This window comes from Rhinolophus sinicus, chromosome 17 (assembly GCF_057876585.1).
Source record: "Rhinolophus sinicus isolate RSI-liver-muscle chromosome 17, RSI-T2T, whole genome shotgun sequence".
Classification (NCBI taxonomy): Eukaryota; Metazoa; Chordata; class Mammalia; order Chiroptera; family Rhinolophidae; genus Rhinolophus; species Rhinolophus sinicus.
Window position 1 is genome coordinate 58,278,452 of NC_142517.1, and position 16,872 is coordinate 58,295,323.

At 36.7% G+C, this 16,872-nt stretch overlaps 1 protein-coding gene and 1 non-coding gene across 6 annotated transcripts in view; one reads left to right on the forward strand and one right to left on the reverse strand.

Moving 5' to 3' along the window:
• The window catches only part of SENP5 (SUMO specific peptidase 5), a 46,113-nt gene that overhangs the window by 13,684 nt on the left and 15,557 nt on the right, over positions 1 to 16,872 (reverse strand). For all 5 annotated transcript variants that reach the window (XM_019723618.3, XM_019723616.3, XM_019723621.3 and 2 more), the window contains exons 3-6: positions 9,715 to 9,820; positions 9,437 to 9,575; positions 9,130 to 9,177; positions 7,158 to 7,235 (exon numbers count right to left, since the gene is read on the reverse strand). In XM_019723618.3, coding sequence (XP_019579177.2) covers positions 7,158 to 7,235; positions 9,130 to 9,177; positions 9,437 to 9,575; positions 9,715 to 9,820 — 371 coding nt within the window. The remainder of the gene's footprint in view (positions 1 to 7,157; positions 7,236 to 9,129; positions 9,178 to 9,436; positions 9,576 to 9,714; positions 9,821 to 16,872) is intronic.
• LOC148754793 (small nucleolar RNA U13) lies at positions 2,782 to 2,885 on the forward strand. The gene has a single exon (XR_016019899.1). It is a non-coding gene; the product is annotated as a small nucleolar RNA U13 (small nucleolar RNA).

Here is a 16,872-nt window from a genome sequence, read left to right on the forward strand (position 1 = left end):
AAAAGGCAAAGAAACAATGGAGACACAGTCTTACCAGAAAACTAAAGATAGAATGATAGGAAATCCTCACATATCAATAATCACCCTAAATGTAAATGGACTGAACTCACCAATAAAAAGGCACAGAGTAGCAGACTGGATCAAAAAACTAAACCGAACCATATGCTGTCTCCAAGAGACACATCTCAGCTACAAGGACAAGCATAGACTCAAAGTGAAAGGTGGAAATTGACAAGCAAATGGTATCCAGAGAAAATCAGGTGTATCCATATTGATATCAGATGAAACAGACTTCAGGGTGAAAAAGGTAACAAGAGACAAAGATGGACATTTCATAATGGTAAAGGGGACTATACAACAAGAAGACATAACAGTCATCAATATTTATGTCCCCAATCAGGGAGCACCGAAATATACCAAGCCACTACTAACAGAACTAAAGGGAGAAATTGACCAAAACGCAATTATACTAGGGGACCTAAATACATAATTGACAGCTATGGATAGATCATCCAAACAGAAAATAAATAACAAAATAGCAGCCCTAAATGACACATTAGATGAAATGGACATAATTGACATTTATAGAGCACTTCATCCTAAAACATCAGACTATACATTTTTTTCTAGTGTGCATGGAACATTCTCAAGGATAGACCATATATTGGGACATAAAAGTAACCTCAGCAAATTTAAGTAGATTGAAATCATACCAAGCATATTCTCTGATCACAAGGCTTTGAAATTGGATATCAACTCCAAAAAGAAAGCAGGAAAAAACACAAATACATGGAGATTAAACAACACACTTTTAAAGAAGGACTGGGTCAAAGAAGAAATTAGAGGAGAGATCAAAAAAAAGATACATAGAGGGGCCGGCCCGGTGGCTCAGGCGGTTAGAGCTCTGTGCTCCTAAATCCGAAGGCTGCCGGTTCGATTCCCACATGGGCCAGTGGGCTCTCAACCACAGGGCTGCCAGTTCAACTCCTCGAGTCCCGCAAGGGATGGTGGGCTCTGCCCCCTGCAACTAAGATGGAACACGGCACCTTGAGCTGAGCTGCCTCCCGGATGGCTCAGTTGTTGGTTGGAGCGCGGGCTCTCAACCACAAGGTTGCCAGTTCAATTCCTCAAGTCCCGCAAGGGATGGTGGGCAGCACCCCCTGCAACTAAAATTGAACACGGCACCTTGAGCTGAACTGCCACTGAGCTCCCGGATGGCTCAGCTGGTTGGAGCATGTCCTCTCAACCACAAGGTTGCCGGTTCAACTCCCACAAGGGATGGTGGGCTGTGACCCCTGCAACTAGCAACAGCAACTGGACCTGGAGCTGAGCTGCACCCTCCACAAGTAAGACTGAAGGGACAACAACTTGAAACTGAACAGAACCCTCCACAACTAAGATTGAAAGGACAACAACTTGACTTGGAAAAAAAAAAAAAAGATACATAGAAACAAATGAGAATGAGAATGAAAATGCATCCTACCAAAATTTTTGGGACGCAGCGAAAGCAGTTTTAAGAGGGAAATTTATCTCATTACAGACATATCTCAAGAAACAAGAAAAATCCCAAATAAATAACCTCATGTTACACCTTAAACACCGAGAAAAAGAAGAACAAATGAAACCCAAGGTCAGCAGAAGAAAGGAAATAACAAAAATCAGAGCAGAACTAAATTAAATAGAGAACAAGAAGACAATAAAAAAATTAATGTGACAAAGAGCTGGTTCTTTGAAAAGATTAACAAAATTGACAAACCCTTGGCTAGGCTCACTAAGATAAAAAGAGAGAAGACACTAATAAACAAAATCAGAAATGAAAAAGGGGAGGTTATCACGGACACCACAGAAATACAAAGGATCATCCGAGAATACTATCAAGGACTATATGCCACCAAATTCAATAACATAGAAGAAATGGACAAGTTCTTAGAAACATATAGCTTTCCTAGACTGAACCATGAAGAACTGGAAAATCTAAACAGACCGATCACTAGTAACGAAATTGAATCAGTCATCCAAAACCTTCCCAAAAGCAAAAGTCCAGGACCAGATGGCTTCACTAGTGAATTCTACAAAACCTTCAAACAGGATCTAATACCAATTCTGCTCAAACTCTTCCAAAAAACAGAAGAAGAGACAGTACTCCCTAATTCATTTTATGAGGCCAACATTACCCTGATACCAAAACCTGGTAAGGACAACACAAAAAAAGAGAACTACAGACCAATATCTCTAATGAATACAGATGCAAAAATCCTAAACAAAATTATAGCAAATCGAATGCAACAATGCATTAAAAAGATTATCCATCACGACCAAGTGGGGTTCATCCCAGGGGCACAAGGATGGTTCAACATCCGCAAATCCATCAATGTGATACATCACATAAACAAAACAAAGGACAAAATTCATATGATTATATCAGTTGATGCAGAAAAAGCATTTGACAAGATACAACATCCATTTATGATTAAAACACTTAATAAAATAGGTATACAAGGAAAATACCTTAACATAATAAAGGCCATGTATGACAAACCCTCAGCTAATCTCATAATTAATGATGAAAAACTAAAGCCCTTTGGTCTACCTTCAAGAACATGACAGGGCCATCCCCTATCACCTCTGCTTTTCAACATAGTGTTGGAAGCCCTCGCCAGAGCAATCAGGCAGGAGAAAGAAATACAAGGCATCCAAATTGGGAATGAAGAAGTTAAATTGTCACTCTTTGCAGATGACATGATGAAGACTCCACCAAAATGCTATTAGAAACAATCAATGATCCTTTTGTAGTTCATAAGTGTGATGATTGGGTGTTCACGCTTTTGCGTGAGATGTGCCTCCCACAAACCTTGTTACGACATCGGCACATTACCCGTCTGACGTGAAAAAAAAAAAAAAAAAAAGAAACAATCAATGAATACAGTAAAGTTGCCAGCTACAAAGTCAACATACAAAAGTCCATTGCATTCCTATACACTAACAATGAAATCGCAGAAAAAGAAATAAAAAAAAACTATTCCTTTTGCAATTGCAGCAAAAAGAATAAAATACCTAGGAATAAACTTAACCAAAGATGTGAAAGACCTATATGCTGAAAACTACAAGACATTTTTAGAAGAAACTGAAGAAGACACAAAGAAATGAAAAGACATCCGTGCTCAGGGATTGGAAGAATCAACATAGTTAAAATGGCCACATTACCTAAAGCAATAGACAGATCTAGTGCAATCCCCATCAAAATCCCAATGGCATTTTTTAAAGAATAGAACAAAAAATCATCAGATTTGTTTGGAACCACAAAAGACCCCGAATAGCCAAAGCAATCTTAAGAAAAAAGAATAATGCTGGAGGTATCACACTCCCTGACTTTAGCTTGTACTACAGGGCAACAATAATCAAAACAGCATGGTATTGGCAGAATACAATGGAGAGAAGACAGCCTCTTCAATAAATGGTGCTGGGAGAATTGGAAAGCTACGTGCAAAAGAATGAAACTGGACTGCTATCTGTCACCATGTACCAAAATTAATTCAAAATGGATCAAAGACTTAAGCATAAGACCTGAAACAATAAACTGCATAGAAGAAAACATAGGTACTAAACTTATTGACCTTGGGTTCAAAGAGCATTTTATGAATTTGACTCCAAAGGCAAGGGAAGTAAAAGCTAAAATAAATGAATGGGACTATATCAAACTTAAAAACTTCTGCACAGCAAAAGAAACCATCGCAAAATAAAGAGGCAACCAACTGAATGGGAGAAGACTTTTGAAAACAGTACCTACGAGTACTGTTTACAAGGGGCTAATTTCCAAAATATACAAGGAACTCATGCAACTCAACAACAACAAAACAAACAACCCAAATGAAAAACAGACAGAGGACCTAAAGAGACATTTCTCCAAAGAGGACATACAAATGGAAAATAGACATATGAAAAAATGCTCAACATCACTAATCATCAGAGAAATGCAAATAAAAACCACAATGAGGTATCACCTCACCCCAGTTGGAATGGCTATCATCATCAAGACAAATAGTAACAAGTGTTGGAGAGGCTGTGGAGAAAAAGGAACCCTCATACACTGTTGGGAATGCAGACTGGTGCAGCCGCCATGGAAGGCAGTGTGGAGGTTCCTCAAAAAACTACGAATAGAATTACAATATGACCCAGCAATCCCTCTCCTGGGTATCTACCCAAAAAAATCTGAAATCACTTATCCATAAAGACATGTGTGCTCCAATGTTCATTGCAGCTTTATTTACAGTGGCCAAGACATGGAAATAACCAAAATTTCCTTCGGTAGATGAATGGATAAAGAAGTTTTGGTATATATACACAATGGAATACTATTCGGCAGTAATAAAAGATGAAATAGGACCATTTGTGACAACATGGATGGATCTTGAGATTATAATGCTAAGCGAAATAAGTCAGACATTAAAAAGCAGAGAACCATACGATTTCACTGATATGTGGTATATAAACCAAAAACAACAAAAGAACAAGACAAACAAATGAGAAACAAAAACTCATAGACACAGACAATAGTTTAGTGGTTACCAGAGGATAAGGGGGGAGGGGGGTGGTAGATGAGGGTAAAAGGGATCAAATATATGGCTGATGGAAGGAGAACTGACTCTGGGTGGTGAACACAATGGGATTTATAGACGATGTGTACAGAATTGTACACCTGAAATCTACCTAACTTTACTAACAATTATCACCCCAATAAACTTTTTAAAAAAAGAAAGAAAATAGAGATGAAAAAATAAAGGAAACTAAGAGCTGGTTCTTTTTAAAGTGATAAACCTTTAGCCAGATTCATCCAGAAAAAAAGAGGGCCCAAATAAATGAAATCAGAAATGAAAGAGAAGTGACAACGAACACCACAGAAATACAAAGGATTATAAGAGATTAACTACTAACTATTATATGCCAGCAAACCAGACAACCTAGAAGTGGATAAATTCCTGGAAACATACCGTGTTTCTCTGAAAATAAGACTTATCCGGACAATCAGTTCTAATGCGTCTTTTGGAGCAAAAATTAATGTAAGACACAGTTTTATATTATATTATATAAGACATGGTCTTACATTATATTAAAATAAAACCCGGTGTCATGTTGTGTTGTGATGTGATGTGATGTTATAAAGACCCAGTCTTATATTAAAATAAGACTGGGTCTTATATTAATTTTTGCTCCGAAAGACGCATTAGAGCTGATTGTCCGGCTAGGTCTTATTTTCAGGGAAACATGGTAACTATGCTTTGCAGATATTGCACTGTTTTAACAAATTGAAGATTTGTGGCAGCCCTGCATTGAGCAAGTCTATAGGTGCCATTTTTCCAACTGGCTCACATGATGGTTAGCATTTTTTAGCAATAAAGTGTTTTTTAATTAAGGTATGTACATTGTTTTTTAGACATAGTGCTATTACACACTCAATAAACTACAGTATATTGTAAACATAACTTCTATATGTACTGGGATACCCAAAAAATTGTGTAAATCACTTTATCATCATATTTGCTCTACTGCAGTGGTCTGGAACCGAACCTGCAATATCTTCAAGGTATGTCTGTGTTTTCCCATGCTATTTATAATCTTTCTGTACTCCACGTTACATATGATCACCTTTCCTCACCTACATAACTTTTCCTGGTTAAGTAGCATTGTATTAAATGGATGTATATTTTAAATTTGACCAATCCCCTACTAATTAGTTGTCATCAATTTTTCTAATATAAACACCACCACAGCCCATCCAGGGGTACAAGCCACATACCTGGAGGTCATCTCTCACTTCCTTCTCCTTCATCCCATAACCAACCCATCAACCAAATCCTGTTAATTTTACTTCCTAGATCACATTCAAATCTGTGTACATCTCCCATCTCTCCTGCTACCATTCTAATCCAAAATACCATCAATCTGTAATGGCCTCCTATTCTACCCACATCAATTTTGCTCCCACACTCACAGCATCTTCTTCAGTGATGCTAAAGTAAAGACTAGAAATTAGATGATGTCATCTAAACCCCTTCAATAGATTTCTATGCATTTAGGATAAAATTTAAAACCTAGACCTCATGGCCCTAAATCTCTGGATCAGGTCCACGTCATGCCACTCTTCTTTGCTGTCTGTATTCCAGCTCCACTAGCCTACGCCCATGCTTCTACCATCATGATATAATAACGATTATCACTTACTGTGTGCTTACCATGTACTTAGTGGTTTACATGCATTATCTCATTTAATTCTCACAACAAGGTAAATACTATCCATACTCCTATTTTACAGATGAGGAAACTGAAGCTTAGAAGCATTACATAATTTGCCCAAGGTCTTACAAGTAGTTAAGTGGCTGAACTGGGATGTGAACCCAGGTCTGATTCCTGAGTTCATTATACCTGTTTCCCAGACTTGCACTCTTCAACCACATTTCATTCATCTTGGCATTGATAAATGCATAGCACAGACAAGCATTACCTACACAGCAATGTTCAATCAGGTGTTTTTGTACTTTGCAAAAAGTTATTTCCCTCCACAGCTACTTGGGACAAGACTTGCTCTTAATGTTTCTGTTCCAGTCTTTTATTCCTTTCCATATATTTCACATATGGCATTCTTAATTTCTCTAACCCATCCAGTATAAAAAGTGAGAAGTTACAGTATCTCTAGATCTATGACTGTGGAATTTGAACTTTTGGTAATTTTGTCAAAATATCAAAAAGAGAATATAAATGGGCTTTTAAAATAATTTTTTGGCATAGTCAACGAATATAGAGATCAATTAAGGTTGGATGGGACTTTAGGGATGACTCTGATTTATCATTATGTTTTATACATAAGCAATCTAAAGTCCAGATAAGTGTCCTGGCCAAGTTCCGCATTAAGCTAATAGCTACGTAGGAACCATTAACTGCCTGCCCAGTGCTCTGTCACAGCATGTTCCAATCAAGTGGACAGAACAATTTTACTAGTGCCTTGTCTTTCAAACAAGATTTAAAACAAACAATAAAAACAACTGTCACATTAAGGAGTCTGTTTCTAATTAGCATACTGGTATTAAAGTTCTTAGCCTTCCACTCAAAGTGGCTTATCATCTTCTTTTCAAATTTAGAATAAAAAGAAATAAAGAGAATACCTTTTTAGTCCATCTCTTCACTCCATTATATCCTTTGGTTACCAGCTGTCTATGAAAAAAGCTGTTGAAGAAGTGAACCTAGAAGAGACATCAAACACAAGCACCCAGATTATATTAGGCTGTGCCTAGATTTAACTTCCAAAGAAAATGGAAATTGAAAAACCCTGAATATAAAATAGACGAAAAGGTGAGGGAAAGTTTCTTCTTTAAAATAATAACCAAAATATACAAAATACACTACACGGTTCACAGAAGATTCTGTTCAAAATTTTCATTAGAATGACCTTACAGCTGTGGTCTATAGTTAGAACTGGAATGGGCAGTAAATCAATTACCTGAATCCAATTAAGTAGAGAAGCAACCTAACAAAATCTCTCCAAATCAAGTGACAAAGTTGAAAAAGGCTATGGAAGAATGAGGTAATGATTTCCTGAACTCCAGCGCTATGGACCACAAAACTAACCCCATGTAAAGGATGTGAATTTAGAATCTTGTAACGACTACACACGTAAAAGACGTTCATGTGATCATTTCTAGCGCTGCAAGAATTACTCTGATCATATGGAGCATCATGCCCTGTATCCCTGGCTTCAAATTTCTGGCTTATAAATTAGTATCAGTTCACCTGAGATAGGAACCATTGCGGTCTTAAAGTGTTTACTCAGTAAGTTTACCTCACTTGAGATGATAAAATTGTTCTCTTCGTGCTGAGGGTCTCAGGAGGTGATCAGCAGACTGCAGGATCAGCATCACCGCGGAACTTGCTAGAATGCAAATTCTGAAGCTCTACCCCAGACATACTACAGCACAAAGTCTGACAGCAGGGCTCAGCAAATTGGTTTTATAAACCTTTCAGAGGATTCCAACACACATTGTTTTGAGAACCATGTAGCTTAAGAGGTCAATGAAAATGAGCTTTTAGTAGCGATCTCTATAGCAGCAATTTTCAAACGTTCGATGCATCAGAATATGGAATGCTTGTCCACACAGACTGCTGAGCCCCACCTCCAGCTTGTGGTTCAGTAGTTGTGGGTTGGAGTCCAAAACCTGGCATGTTTAGTAAGTTCCCAGATAATGCTGAAGCTCTTGGCCTGAGGACTAACTGTACTTTGAGAACCACGGCCTTAGTCAGTGCCGTTTCAATCCAGTAAAGGTTCAGAATTAAATGTAGAGGTAAAGAGGTAAATTATACCCTTTTTGAAAGTAATGCTTTCATGTTAAAAATCAACTGTATGTATTTATAGACTGAAATTTTCCAAATGATTAAGAGAATTTCACATAATAGAGAATCTGACAGAATCGCCTCATGATTCCAATTTAAAATATATAACAGATTTGTGATTTTAAATAGCCAGCTATAAGATATTTTGTCTATATTCATAAATGGTGTTGGAATCTGAGATTCCTTATATTTTCCTGTATATTAGATTTATAAAAGTTTATAAAGTACTTGTTTATTACGTTTATAAAGATTTTGCTTGTTGGAATCAAAGGCTGCCCATCAGGCAAGTTGAGTACTAAGAAAGAAAGGGAATTAAGGGAATTTTATAGTTTAAGGGGGGTTAGTTTTTATTTAAACTGAATATCAAACATTAATCCAAGAGAAAGTGAAGATAAAAACTACTTTACCTCATTTTTAAAGAGAGTAAGACTAAATTAAATTTAAAAGTTTAAAGCAATTAGTCCCTTTTGTGCATGTCTCACTAAAAGAAAAAGCTTCCTCAAAGTATCAACATACCCACTCTGAAACAAATAAGCAGGAAAATGTTGGCATAATGACTTTCTTATGCAGAAGTGATTTTACAGAACGTATGCCCAAGCCTAATACATGATCAAGAGAAAATCTAACCCTTTTTTAAAATTTAAGGAATATCAAATAATTACATAAAGTTAAAACAACAACAACAAAAAACTTATGTTTATTACATACGGACTCTCTTTCTCTCCTAAAGAAGAGTAAGTTTTCACTTACTTTTTCTGGGACTGCATCCATTATCAGCTCACCGTACATATTAATGACCTATAAAAAGTCAACATAAAACCAGCTTACTAACCCTATACAATTCAGAACATCCCACTCAGAATGAATAACATACTGATACTGCTAAGAGTAATCCAAGCTTTTGGATAGTAGGGTTAGTGAATGAGTCACTTCAGTAAGGAATAAAGACTCCTTGATTCCAAAAGATAACTGGGCCAACCCAGAGGTTATTAATTATATTGCATTGTTCAATATTCTCAGCAACTTTTTCTGTGATGAGAACCTAAAATACACTAACCTGGTCGTTCAGCCAATTCTGACCATCCAGCGTCGCCAGGTCATCCATGTCCAGCATGTGCTTGTTGTAGAAGACACGGAAGTTGCATTTCTGATGTCTGGCCCGATAGTTTGTTATTTCTCTATTGATAAATGGTTTTCTGAAACAGAAAGATTTTGAAATAAAAGTAAAAACCATGAGTTCTACTCAATTTATAGCTAAGTATCTTTTTTTTTAATCAAGAGAAAAGTCATATAAGTTTTATTTTCAAGGGCTTAACTTAAGCATTATTGACAAACCTATTAGAAAAGTCTTCATTAAAGACATCTTTTAATCTTCCAAGGACATCTTTTTCACTGAGTGGGACCAAACTGCCATACTTCTTCATCACCTCATCCAGGAATCCTTTAATAAAGAAAGAAAAATTAAGATAGCTAAAACATTTTCAGCAAAATCATTCTCCCAATACTTAACCTATACATAATACTTAACATACATTTAACCGATATTATGCATAATTATACTATAATTTTTAAGGGTTATCTTTTATTAAAAAAAATAAAATGAATCAAGCCCTTACCATTCCAATTTGGAGAGAAATGCTCTAAGGCACCATTTCACATTGGATTTCTAAGCTATGGATGCACTGTTAGAGAGGGAATGGCTCACTAAAACTAAAGATTGACATCTTTCAGTAGCTTAACCTTGGAGAAGAATCCTGTCTCCTAAAGAGTGAAATCTAAAAGGCTTGATCACCTGAGTAAATGTGTCTGTTACAATTGGTAACCGAAGGAATTATCTTTTTAAAAATCACAAATGGAGGGTATTCACTGTTGAGATTGCTGTTAAAGTATTACTTGGTACAGGTGTGTGATTTCTCACAGCAAGTAACAAATTCTAAGGCATTTTTAATATCACACAATTTGAGAGTTATTATACTCTGAATAACACTGAGGTGAGTTTAACTGTGTAACAGCTGATGAGGCATAGTTTAAGAGGGGAAACAGAATTAAAAGGTGACGTCTCAGCCAGAATACAGGATAGTCTTCAAGTCAATTTAGGTAATATGTATATGCACTTTAATGGCTTCCAGGAAGACCCACTAAAGAAACATACCTGCAAAGACCCTAGGAAATAAAAATAGGACATTATTTCTAATATAAAAAAAAAACTGAGGGAAGGCTTAGAGGCTAATAAAAGTACAGACATGACCTGGACTGTTTATTCACTGATGCTGAATCGAGAGAGTAATAGCCTCGCTAACCATCAGTCTGACAGTTAAGTCTACTAGGTTAAGATGGGGAAAAATGAGGACTGTAGCCATTTATTTTACCCAGCTCCCTTTCTAACTTCAAGAATGGCCTCTGCTACACATCAATACAAAATGGACAGGAAGGAGCACAATAAAGTGACTGTCCTCGGAATGGAGTGTTTTGTATGGGGGAGGGGAAGAAAAAGGTGTGAAAACCGTATTTTTCCTCCTGTTAGTCTCCCACCAGAGTGGCTTGCAATTGGAAAGGCTTAAGGTAAGAGCAAAGGTTCAGGTACAGTAAACAGAAGAGTTGTTTGTTAGTGCCTGGTTCTGGTCTAGGTATTAGGCTTACAGAAAGGGAGTCCCATGTTCCAGCTTAATCAGAGTAGGTGTTAGATTTGGGGTTTCTAAACCCCAAATACGAATAGAACACGAATTTGCCTATAATGTTTACTATAGCATATCTTACAGTTATCTATGCATAGCCTTGTATCTACATAGGAGAATGGATCCAAACAGAAGATAAAGAATCCCAATATTTGAGAAACTGCATTTAAGTAACAAATTTTGTATAAATATAACGCCCCTAATAACAAAAGATTAAACTTTAGGCCCAGCAACCTTAACTGCGACTTCTCAAATAAGAAAGTAGTCTTGTCTATCATGGGGATATGGGCTCCAAATCCAAATCAGTACCATGGCAGAGAGGTCTTTATTACCAATGTTATTTCTGGATGGTAGTAGTTTGGGGATTATAAGTTGTTATATTTTTTCCCTCTTATCTGTACTTTTGTGTTCACTTGCAGATGATAAACATGGATTCCTAATGCAGTACAAAGGCCCCAGCTGGATCTTCAAGGAGAACCCTAGATGACAACATCTCACTGATGCACACCATGAACTCACTGGGACCCAAAGTAAACGGCAGTTAAAGAGCACTTTCCATAAGCCAAGCACTAGCATATCTACTTCATCCTTACAACTACCTTATGTGTTAGACAGTATCCCTGCTTTACAAATGGAGAAAAGAAGATTCAGAAGATTAAGTAACTTCCACAAGGACCCTTAACTAGCATATGACAGAACTAAGACTCTGATTGTAGGTCACGTAACCACAGAAACCAAGCAGTTAGCTCTTATGTTCTGCCACTTTGAAAGCAAGAAATACCTATTTTCTTTTTTTTAATTTTTTTTATTTTTATTTTTATTTTCTTTTAAAGTTTATTGGGGTGACAATTGTTAGTAAAATTACATAGATTTCAGGTGTACAATTCTGTATTACATCACCTATAAATCCCATTGTGTGTTTACCACCCAGTCAGTTCTCCTTCCATCACCATATATTTGATCCCCCTTACCCTTGTCTCCCACCCCCCTCCCCTATTATCTTTTCTGTACAAAAACAACTTGGATGTTCACTTTACCTTTCCCATGTAATACCTGAGGGCCAAGAATTACGCAGCAGACAGACTGAAAACGAAAGTTAAATCCATTATTCTTTACCCACTCCTTTTGCCAAACTAATGAATCAAAAAGGAAAACTGCATTTGGAACACAATTTACTTCAAAAGTACTAAAATTTCAACATGACCAAGAAACAAAGGATAAAATATTAGGAAAATAACCAGAGTTCAAACTATAGTCTATAGTGCAAGTACAAAAGGCAACAATATGAAAAATAAAACCTGAGGTGTTACTTTAGAAGTTACTCATCAGGTTAAACCAACTGTGTTAGACAATGTTTTCTTGAAACAACATCCCACCCTGAATGTGGAATGGGGTTCACTGTGTTGTGCACATAAGAAATGCACCCACTTGGTTCTCCAACAAAATACAGTGCACGTGTCAAGATCAAAAATAAGGAAGGCATGAAATATCTAAGAATAAACTTAAGGAATGTGCAAAACCTAAGTAAAAATCACTATAAAATTCCAGTAAGGGGTATAGGTCAAATAAATGGAGTAATTCTTTGTTTTTAGACAGGAAAACAAGTATCGTATTGAATGTAATTTTTCCCTAAATTAATCTATAAATGTAATGCAATACCAATCAAAAGCTATGGTTTATATGCTTTTTTAATTGAAAAAAACAAATATAAAAATTCATCTTGGGACAAAACTGTGAGAAATTCCTAGACATTTTTAAAAAGGATTAAGTGAAAAGGTGACTAAGGGACAAGAGAGGAAGAGGAGGGCCTAGTCCCATCAAATCATAAATCTACAGTAATTAAAACAGAATAATGCTAGCATAGAAATAGAGAAACCAAGTCCAGAAAGAGACCCAATGGCAGGTGGCATCTCATAACCATGGGGAAAAGATGAATCAATCAATAAATATTAGAGCTAACAACTAAATCATTTATTCACAATTGGAATTCATTTTGGTGTAAAGAATGAGGTAGGGATCCATCTTTAGTTTTCCCCAGCTAAATGGAAAAATAACACATTAATAGTCTAGAAGAAAATAGAATTGAACATTTTTATACAATTGAAACGGGAACAAGCTTTAAGTAGAAGTGGTTTTTTCCCCCTAATACATGACCATAAACATTAAAATAAAGTAGCAGTCACCCCATAATTCCTTTAGAACTTTTATGCCCCTATGAACATGTATTTCTTAAACATGTAAGTAACAGACTATACTTACTCTTCTTGAAGCTGCATTTTCCTTGTCAATACATCATGTTATATTTTTTTCCTAAGTCTATTCAAAACAATCTAGTAGTCCATCAAATGGGTATGCCGTATTTTCACCAATTCCCCATTGATGACCAATTAAGTTGTTAATTTTTAGCTCTCTAAATAATGTCACAATTAAAACCTTTGACACATCCTTGTTCTATCGTTTCCCCAGAACACTTGCTAAAAGTCAAATTTCTGGGTCAAAGGACATGCAGATCTAAAATTTCAAATTTTCACTTATGACTTCTGTTTATATATATATATATATATATGATTTTAATGCTTAGGAAGTCAAATTGGTGTATTTTTATTGCTTCTGAGTTTCCTATCATGCTTTAAAATGTCTTAGCAACATGAGATTATAAAAATGATCTCATATTTGTCTAACAGCTCTCCTGAACTGATTCATACCACAAAATTCAACCTCTTAAAATATACAATTCAGTGACTGCATACTCAGAGTTGTGCAACTATTACCATTACCTAATTCCAGAACATTTGCATGACTCCACAACAAAACTTTGTACCTGTTAGCAGGTAGTTACGCCTCGTTCCCCTCTGCCCCCAGTCCCTGGCAACCATTAATCTTTCTATCTCTATGGATTTGCCTACTGTGGACATTTCAAATCAATGGAATCATAAGGTATATGGTGTGGCCCTTTTGAATCTGGCATCTCTCACTTAGCATGTTTTTGAGGTTCACCCACAATGAAACATGTATCAGTACTCCATTCCTTTTGATGGCACAATAATATTCCACTGCACAATAATATTCCACTGTACAGATATATCAAATTCTACTTATTCATTCATCAGTTCCTGGATGTTTAGGTTATTTCTATTTTTTGGCTATTATGAATAATGATACTATGAACATTTGTGTACAAGTTTTTGTATCTGTACTTATTAAATTTTTAATCTATCTAGAATCTATTGTGATATACGAATCTATTTTTTCCTTCCAAAACATACAGCTAATCTGAATACAGAATCCTAGATTTTCATATCCTCCCTCAAGTTTTCAAATTTTTCAGTAACTCACTACTGTCATTGCAAAGCATCCAACTTAGTTTTGAAGGGAGTGATTTTCTTTTTACACTCGTATTTCATCAATTTATGCAATAGTTAATAAAATTATTTTATTTTTACTTTTTTTATTAGTTTCAGGTGTACAAAGCAACATAACAGTTAGACATTTCCACACCTCAGAGTGATAACCCCCTCCCCCAAGCTACTACCCCTCTGACATCATATATAACTGTTACAATACCCTTGACTGTCTTCCTTATGCTATACTCCACCTCCCATGATTGGGTGCATGTGTGTGTGTGTCTGTGTGTATATATATATATATAAAATTACAGTTGACATACAATATTATTCTACGTCAGCTTCAGGTGTACAGCACAGTGGTCAGGCATCTACACCGTCTATGAAGTGATCCCCTCGATAAGTCCAGTCCTCAACTGGCACCTTACATGATCTTTACATTGTTGTTCATATCCCCCACACTACGTTTCATATCCCCATGACTATATTGCATCTACTAATTTGCTCTTTCTAATCCCTTCACCTTCTCCCCCATTCCCTCTCCCCTCCCATCTAGCAACCAACAGCTTTTTTTTCTATACCTGAGTCTCTTTCTGTTTTGTTTGCTCATTTATTGTTCTTTAGAGTCCACATATAAGTGAGATCATATGGTATTTGTCTTTCTCAGTCTGACTTATTTCACTTAGCATAATATTCTCAAGCTCCATCCATACATTGCAAATAGTAAGATTTCATTCTTTTTTATGGCCGAGTAATACTTCACTGTATAAATGTACCCCCGTTTCTTTATCTAATCGTCTATCGATGGGCATTTCGGTTGTTGCCATATCTTGGCTATTGTGAATAGCGCTGCAATAAACATAGGGGTGCATACACTTTTTCAAATTAGTGTTTTGGCTTTCTTTGGATAGATACCTAGGAGTGGAACTGCTGGGTCATAAGATAGTTAATTATGAAACACAATATATGTGTGCACATATACTAATATTTGTATAGGACAAATTGGAGTAAGTAAATTGTCTAAGCAAACCGGAGTAAGTACAACTGGCTCTTGATAAACCCCCCGCACTCAGCATAACGTGCAGTCATATTAGAGAAAGCCAGCACGCAGCACACCATGGAACTTCACACTGGCTAATGCTGTAGAAGTCAGGGAAGGGGGCATGTACCGTGCCGACCGCCCTACACTGATTCCTGATTGCTCTATTACTTCTGATTACTTAGGTTTAGTCCTTTTATTTGTTGAATTTGTCTCTTTCATTGTGTTGGTTTTCCTCAGGTCGTTGGTGATGGATTCTGGGCTCATCTCTACTTGGTTACCTGACGGGTGAGGAGAGGGCTGTGATGTGCAGTAGCTGCTGCTCTGCCTTGAACTATTTCCAGTGGGATTGGAGATGCGAAGAATCCCGAAATCTGTTCTTCTGGAAATGGAAGTTCCTCATTCTTCCATTTGCTACAATGGAGCAGGGGGAGGGGGAGGCGGAAATGTCCTGGCTCTCCCCACCAATCTGCTGTTCTTAGAATTTTAGTGCTGTATGTCAATTTTATCTCAGTAGAAGTGGGTGGAGGGTGAGAATTTCAGCTTGATAGCAGACATCCTCCTTACAGATATGTGACACAAGAAGGGAGAGGTGCTTTTGTTGAGATTCCCCACTGAACAGTCTTTCCTATGGGTCTCCCCTTTCCTCCCTATCTCCACCATCTCAAGAAATGGGACTCGCTGTGGTGAACCACTGTCCTGCACTAATCTTCCTCCTGCCAATGGGGCTGACCTCTGGACCTTCCCACTACTTCCCGCCTTGTTTTTGAGTATGGAGATACATACGTGTTTTTCATATATTTTTCATAATTTCTATGGGTTTGGTCAGAGGAAGAAGAGATGCCATGTGCTTACTTCATCCTCTTAAACCTGGAACTGCTATTGGTTTCTGACAGATATTCTTTACTAAGTGAAGGAAATTTTATTTATTCCTAGTTTTCTAAGATTTAAACACAGGAAAGCTGAGTTTTATTAACAGGCTTTTCAGTACTTGCTGAGATGCCATGCTTTTTCTCCTTTAGCCTGTGAAAATAATGAATTACATTGCAGATCACTAAATGTGGATTCTGTAAAACCTCCTACTTCCTCGTATCAGGCTACAGTTTCCTGTATGCCATATTCAATTTATCAATTGTTTTTTGAAGTGCTACATCTATATTTGTAAGTTAATTGGTATTTGCAGGTAAATGCTAACTTTTTCAGGCTTGTGTATCACAATTGCTAACCTTACAGTAGGGAAATTTGTCTCTCTAGTCTGGGACAGTACAAACTACAGAAATAGTGTTTTTTAATATTTGCTAGGACTCTGCACTCTGTATCTTCTAGTGGGGGGGGATTTTTTATACATACTTAACAGTTGGGAAAACAGTGTTCAGAATTGTTTAAACCACCAAGAAGTAACTCTCCTAACTCCCCAGAAAAAGCTATTTATAAC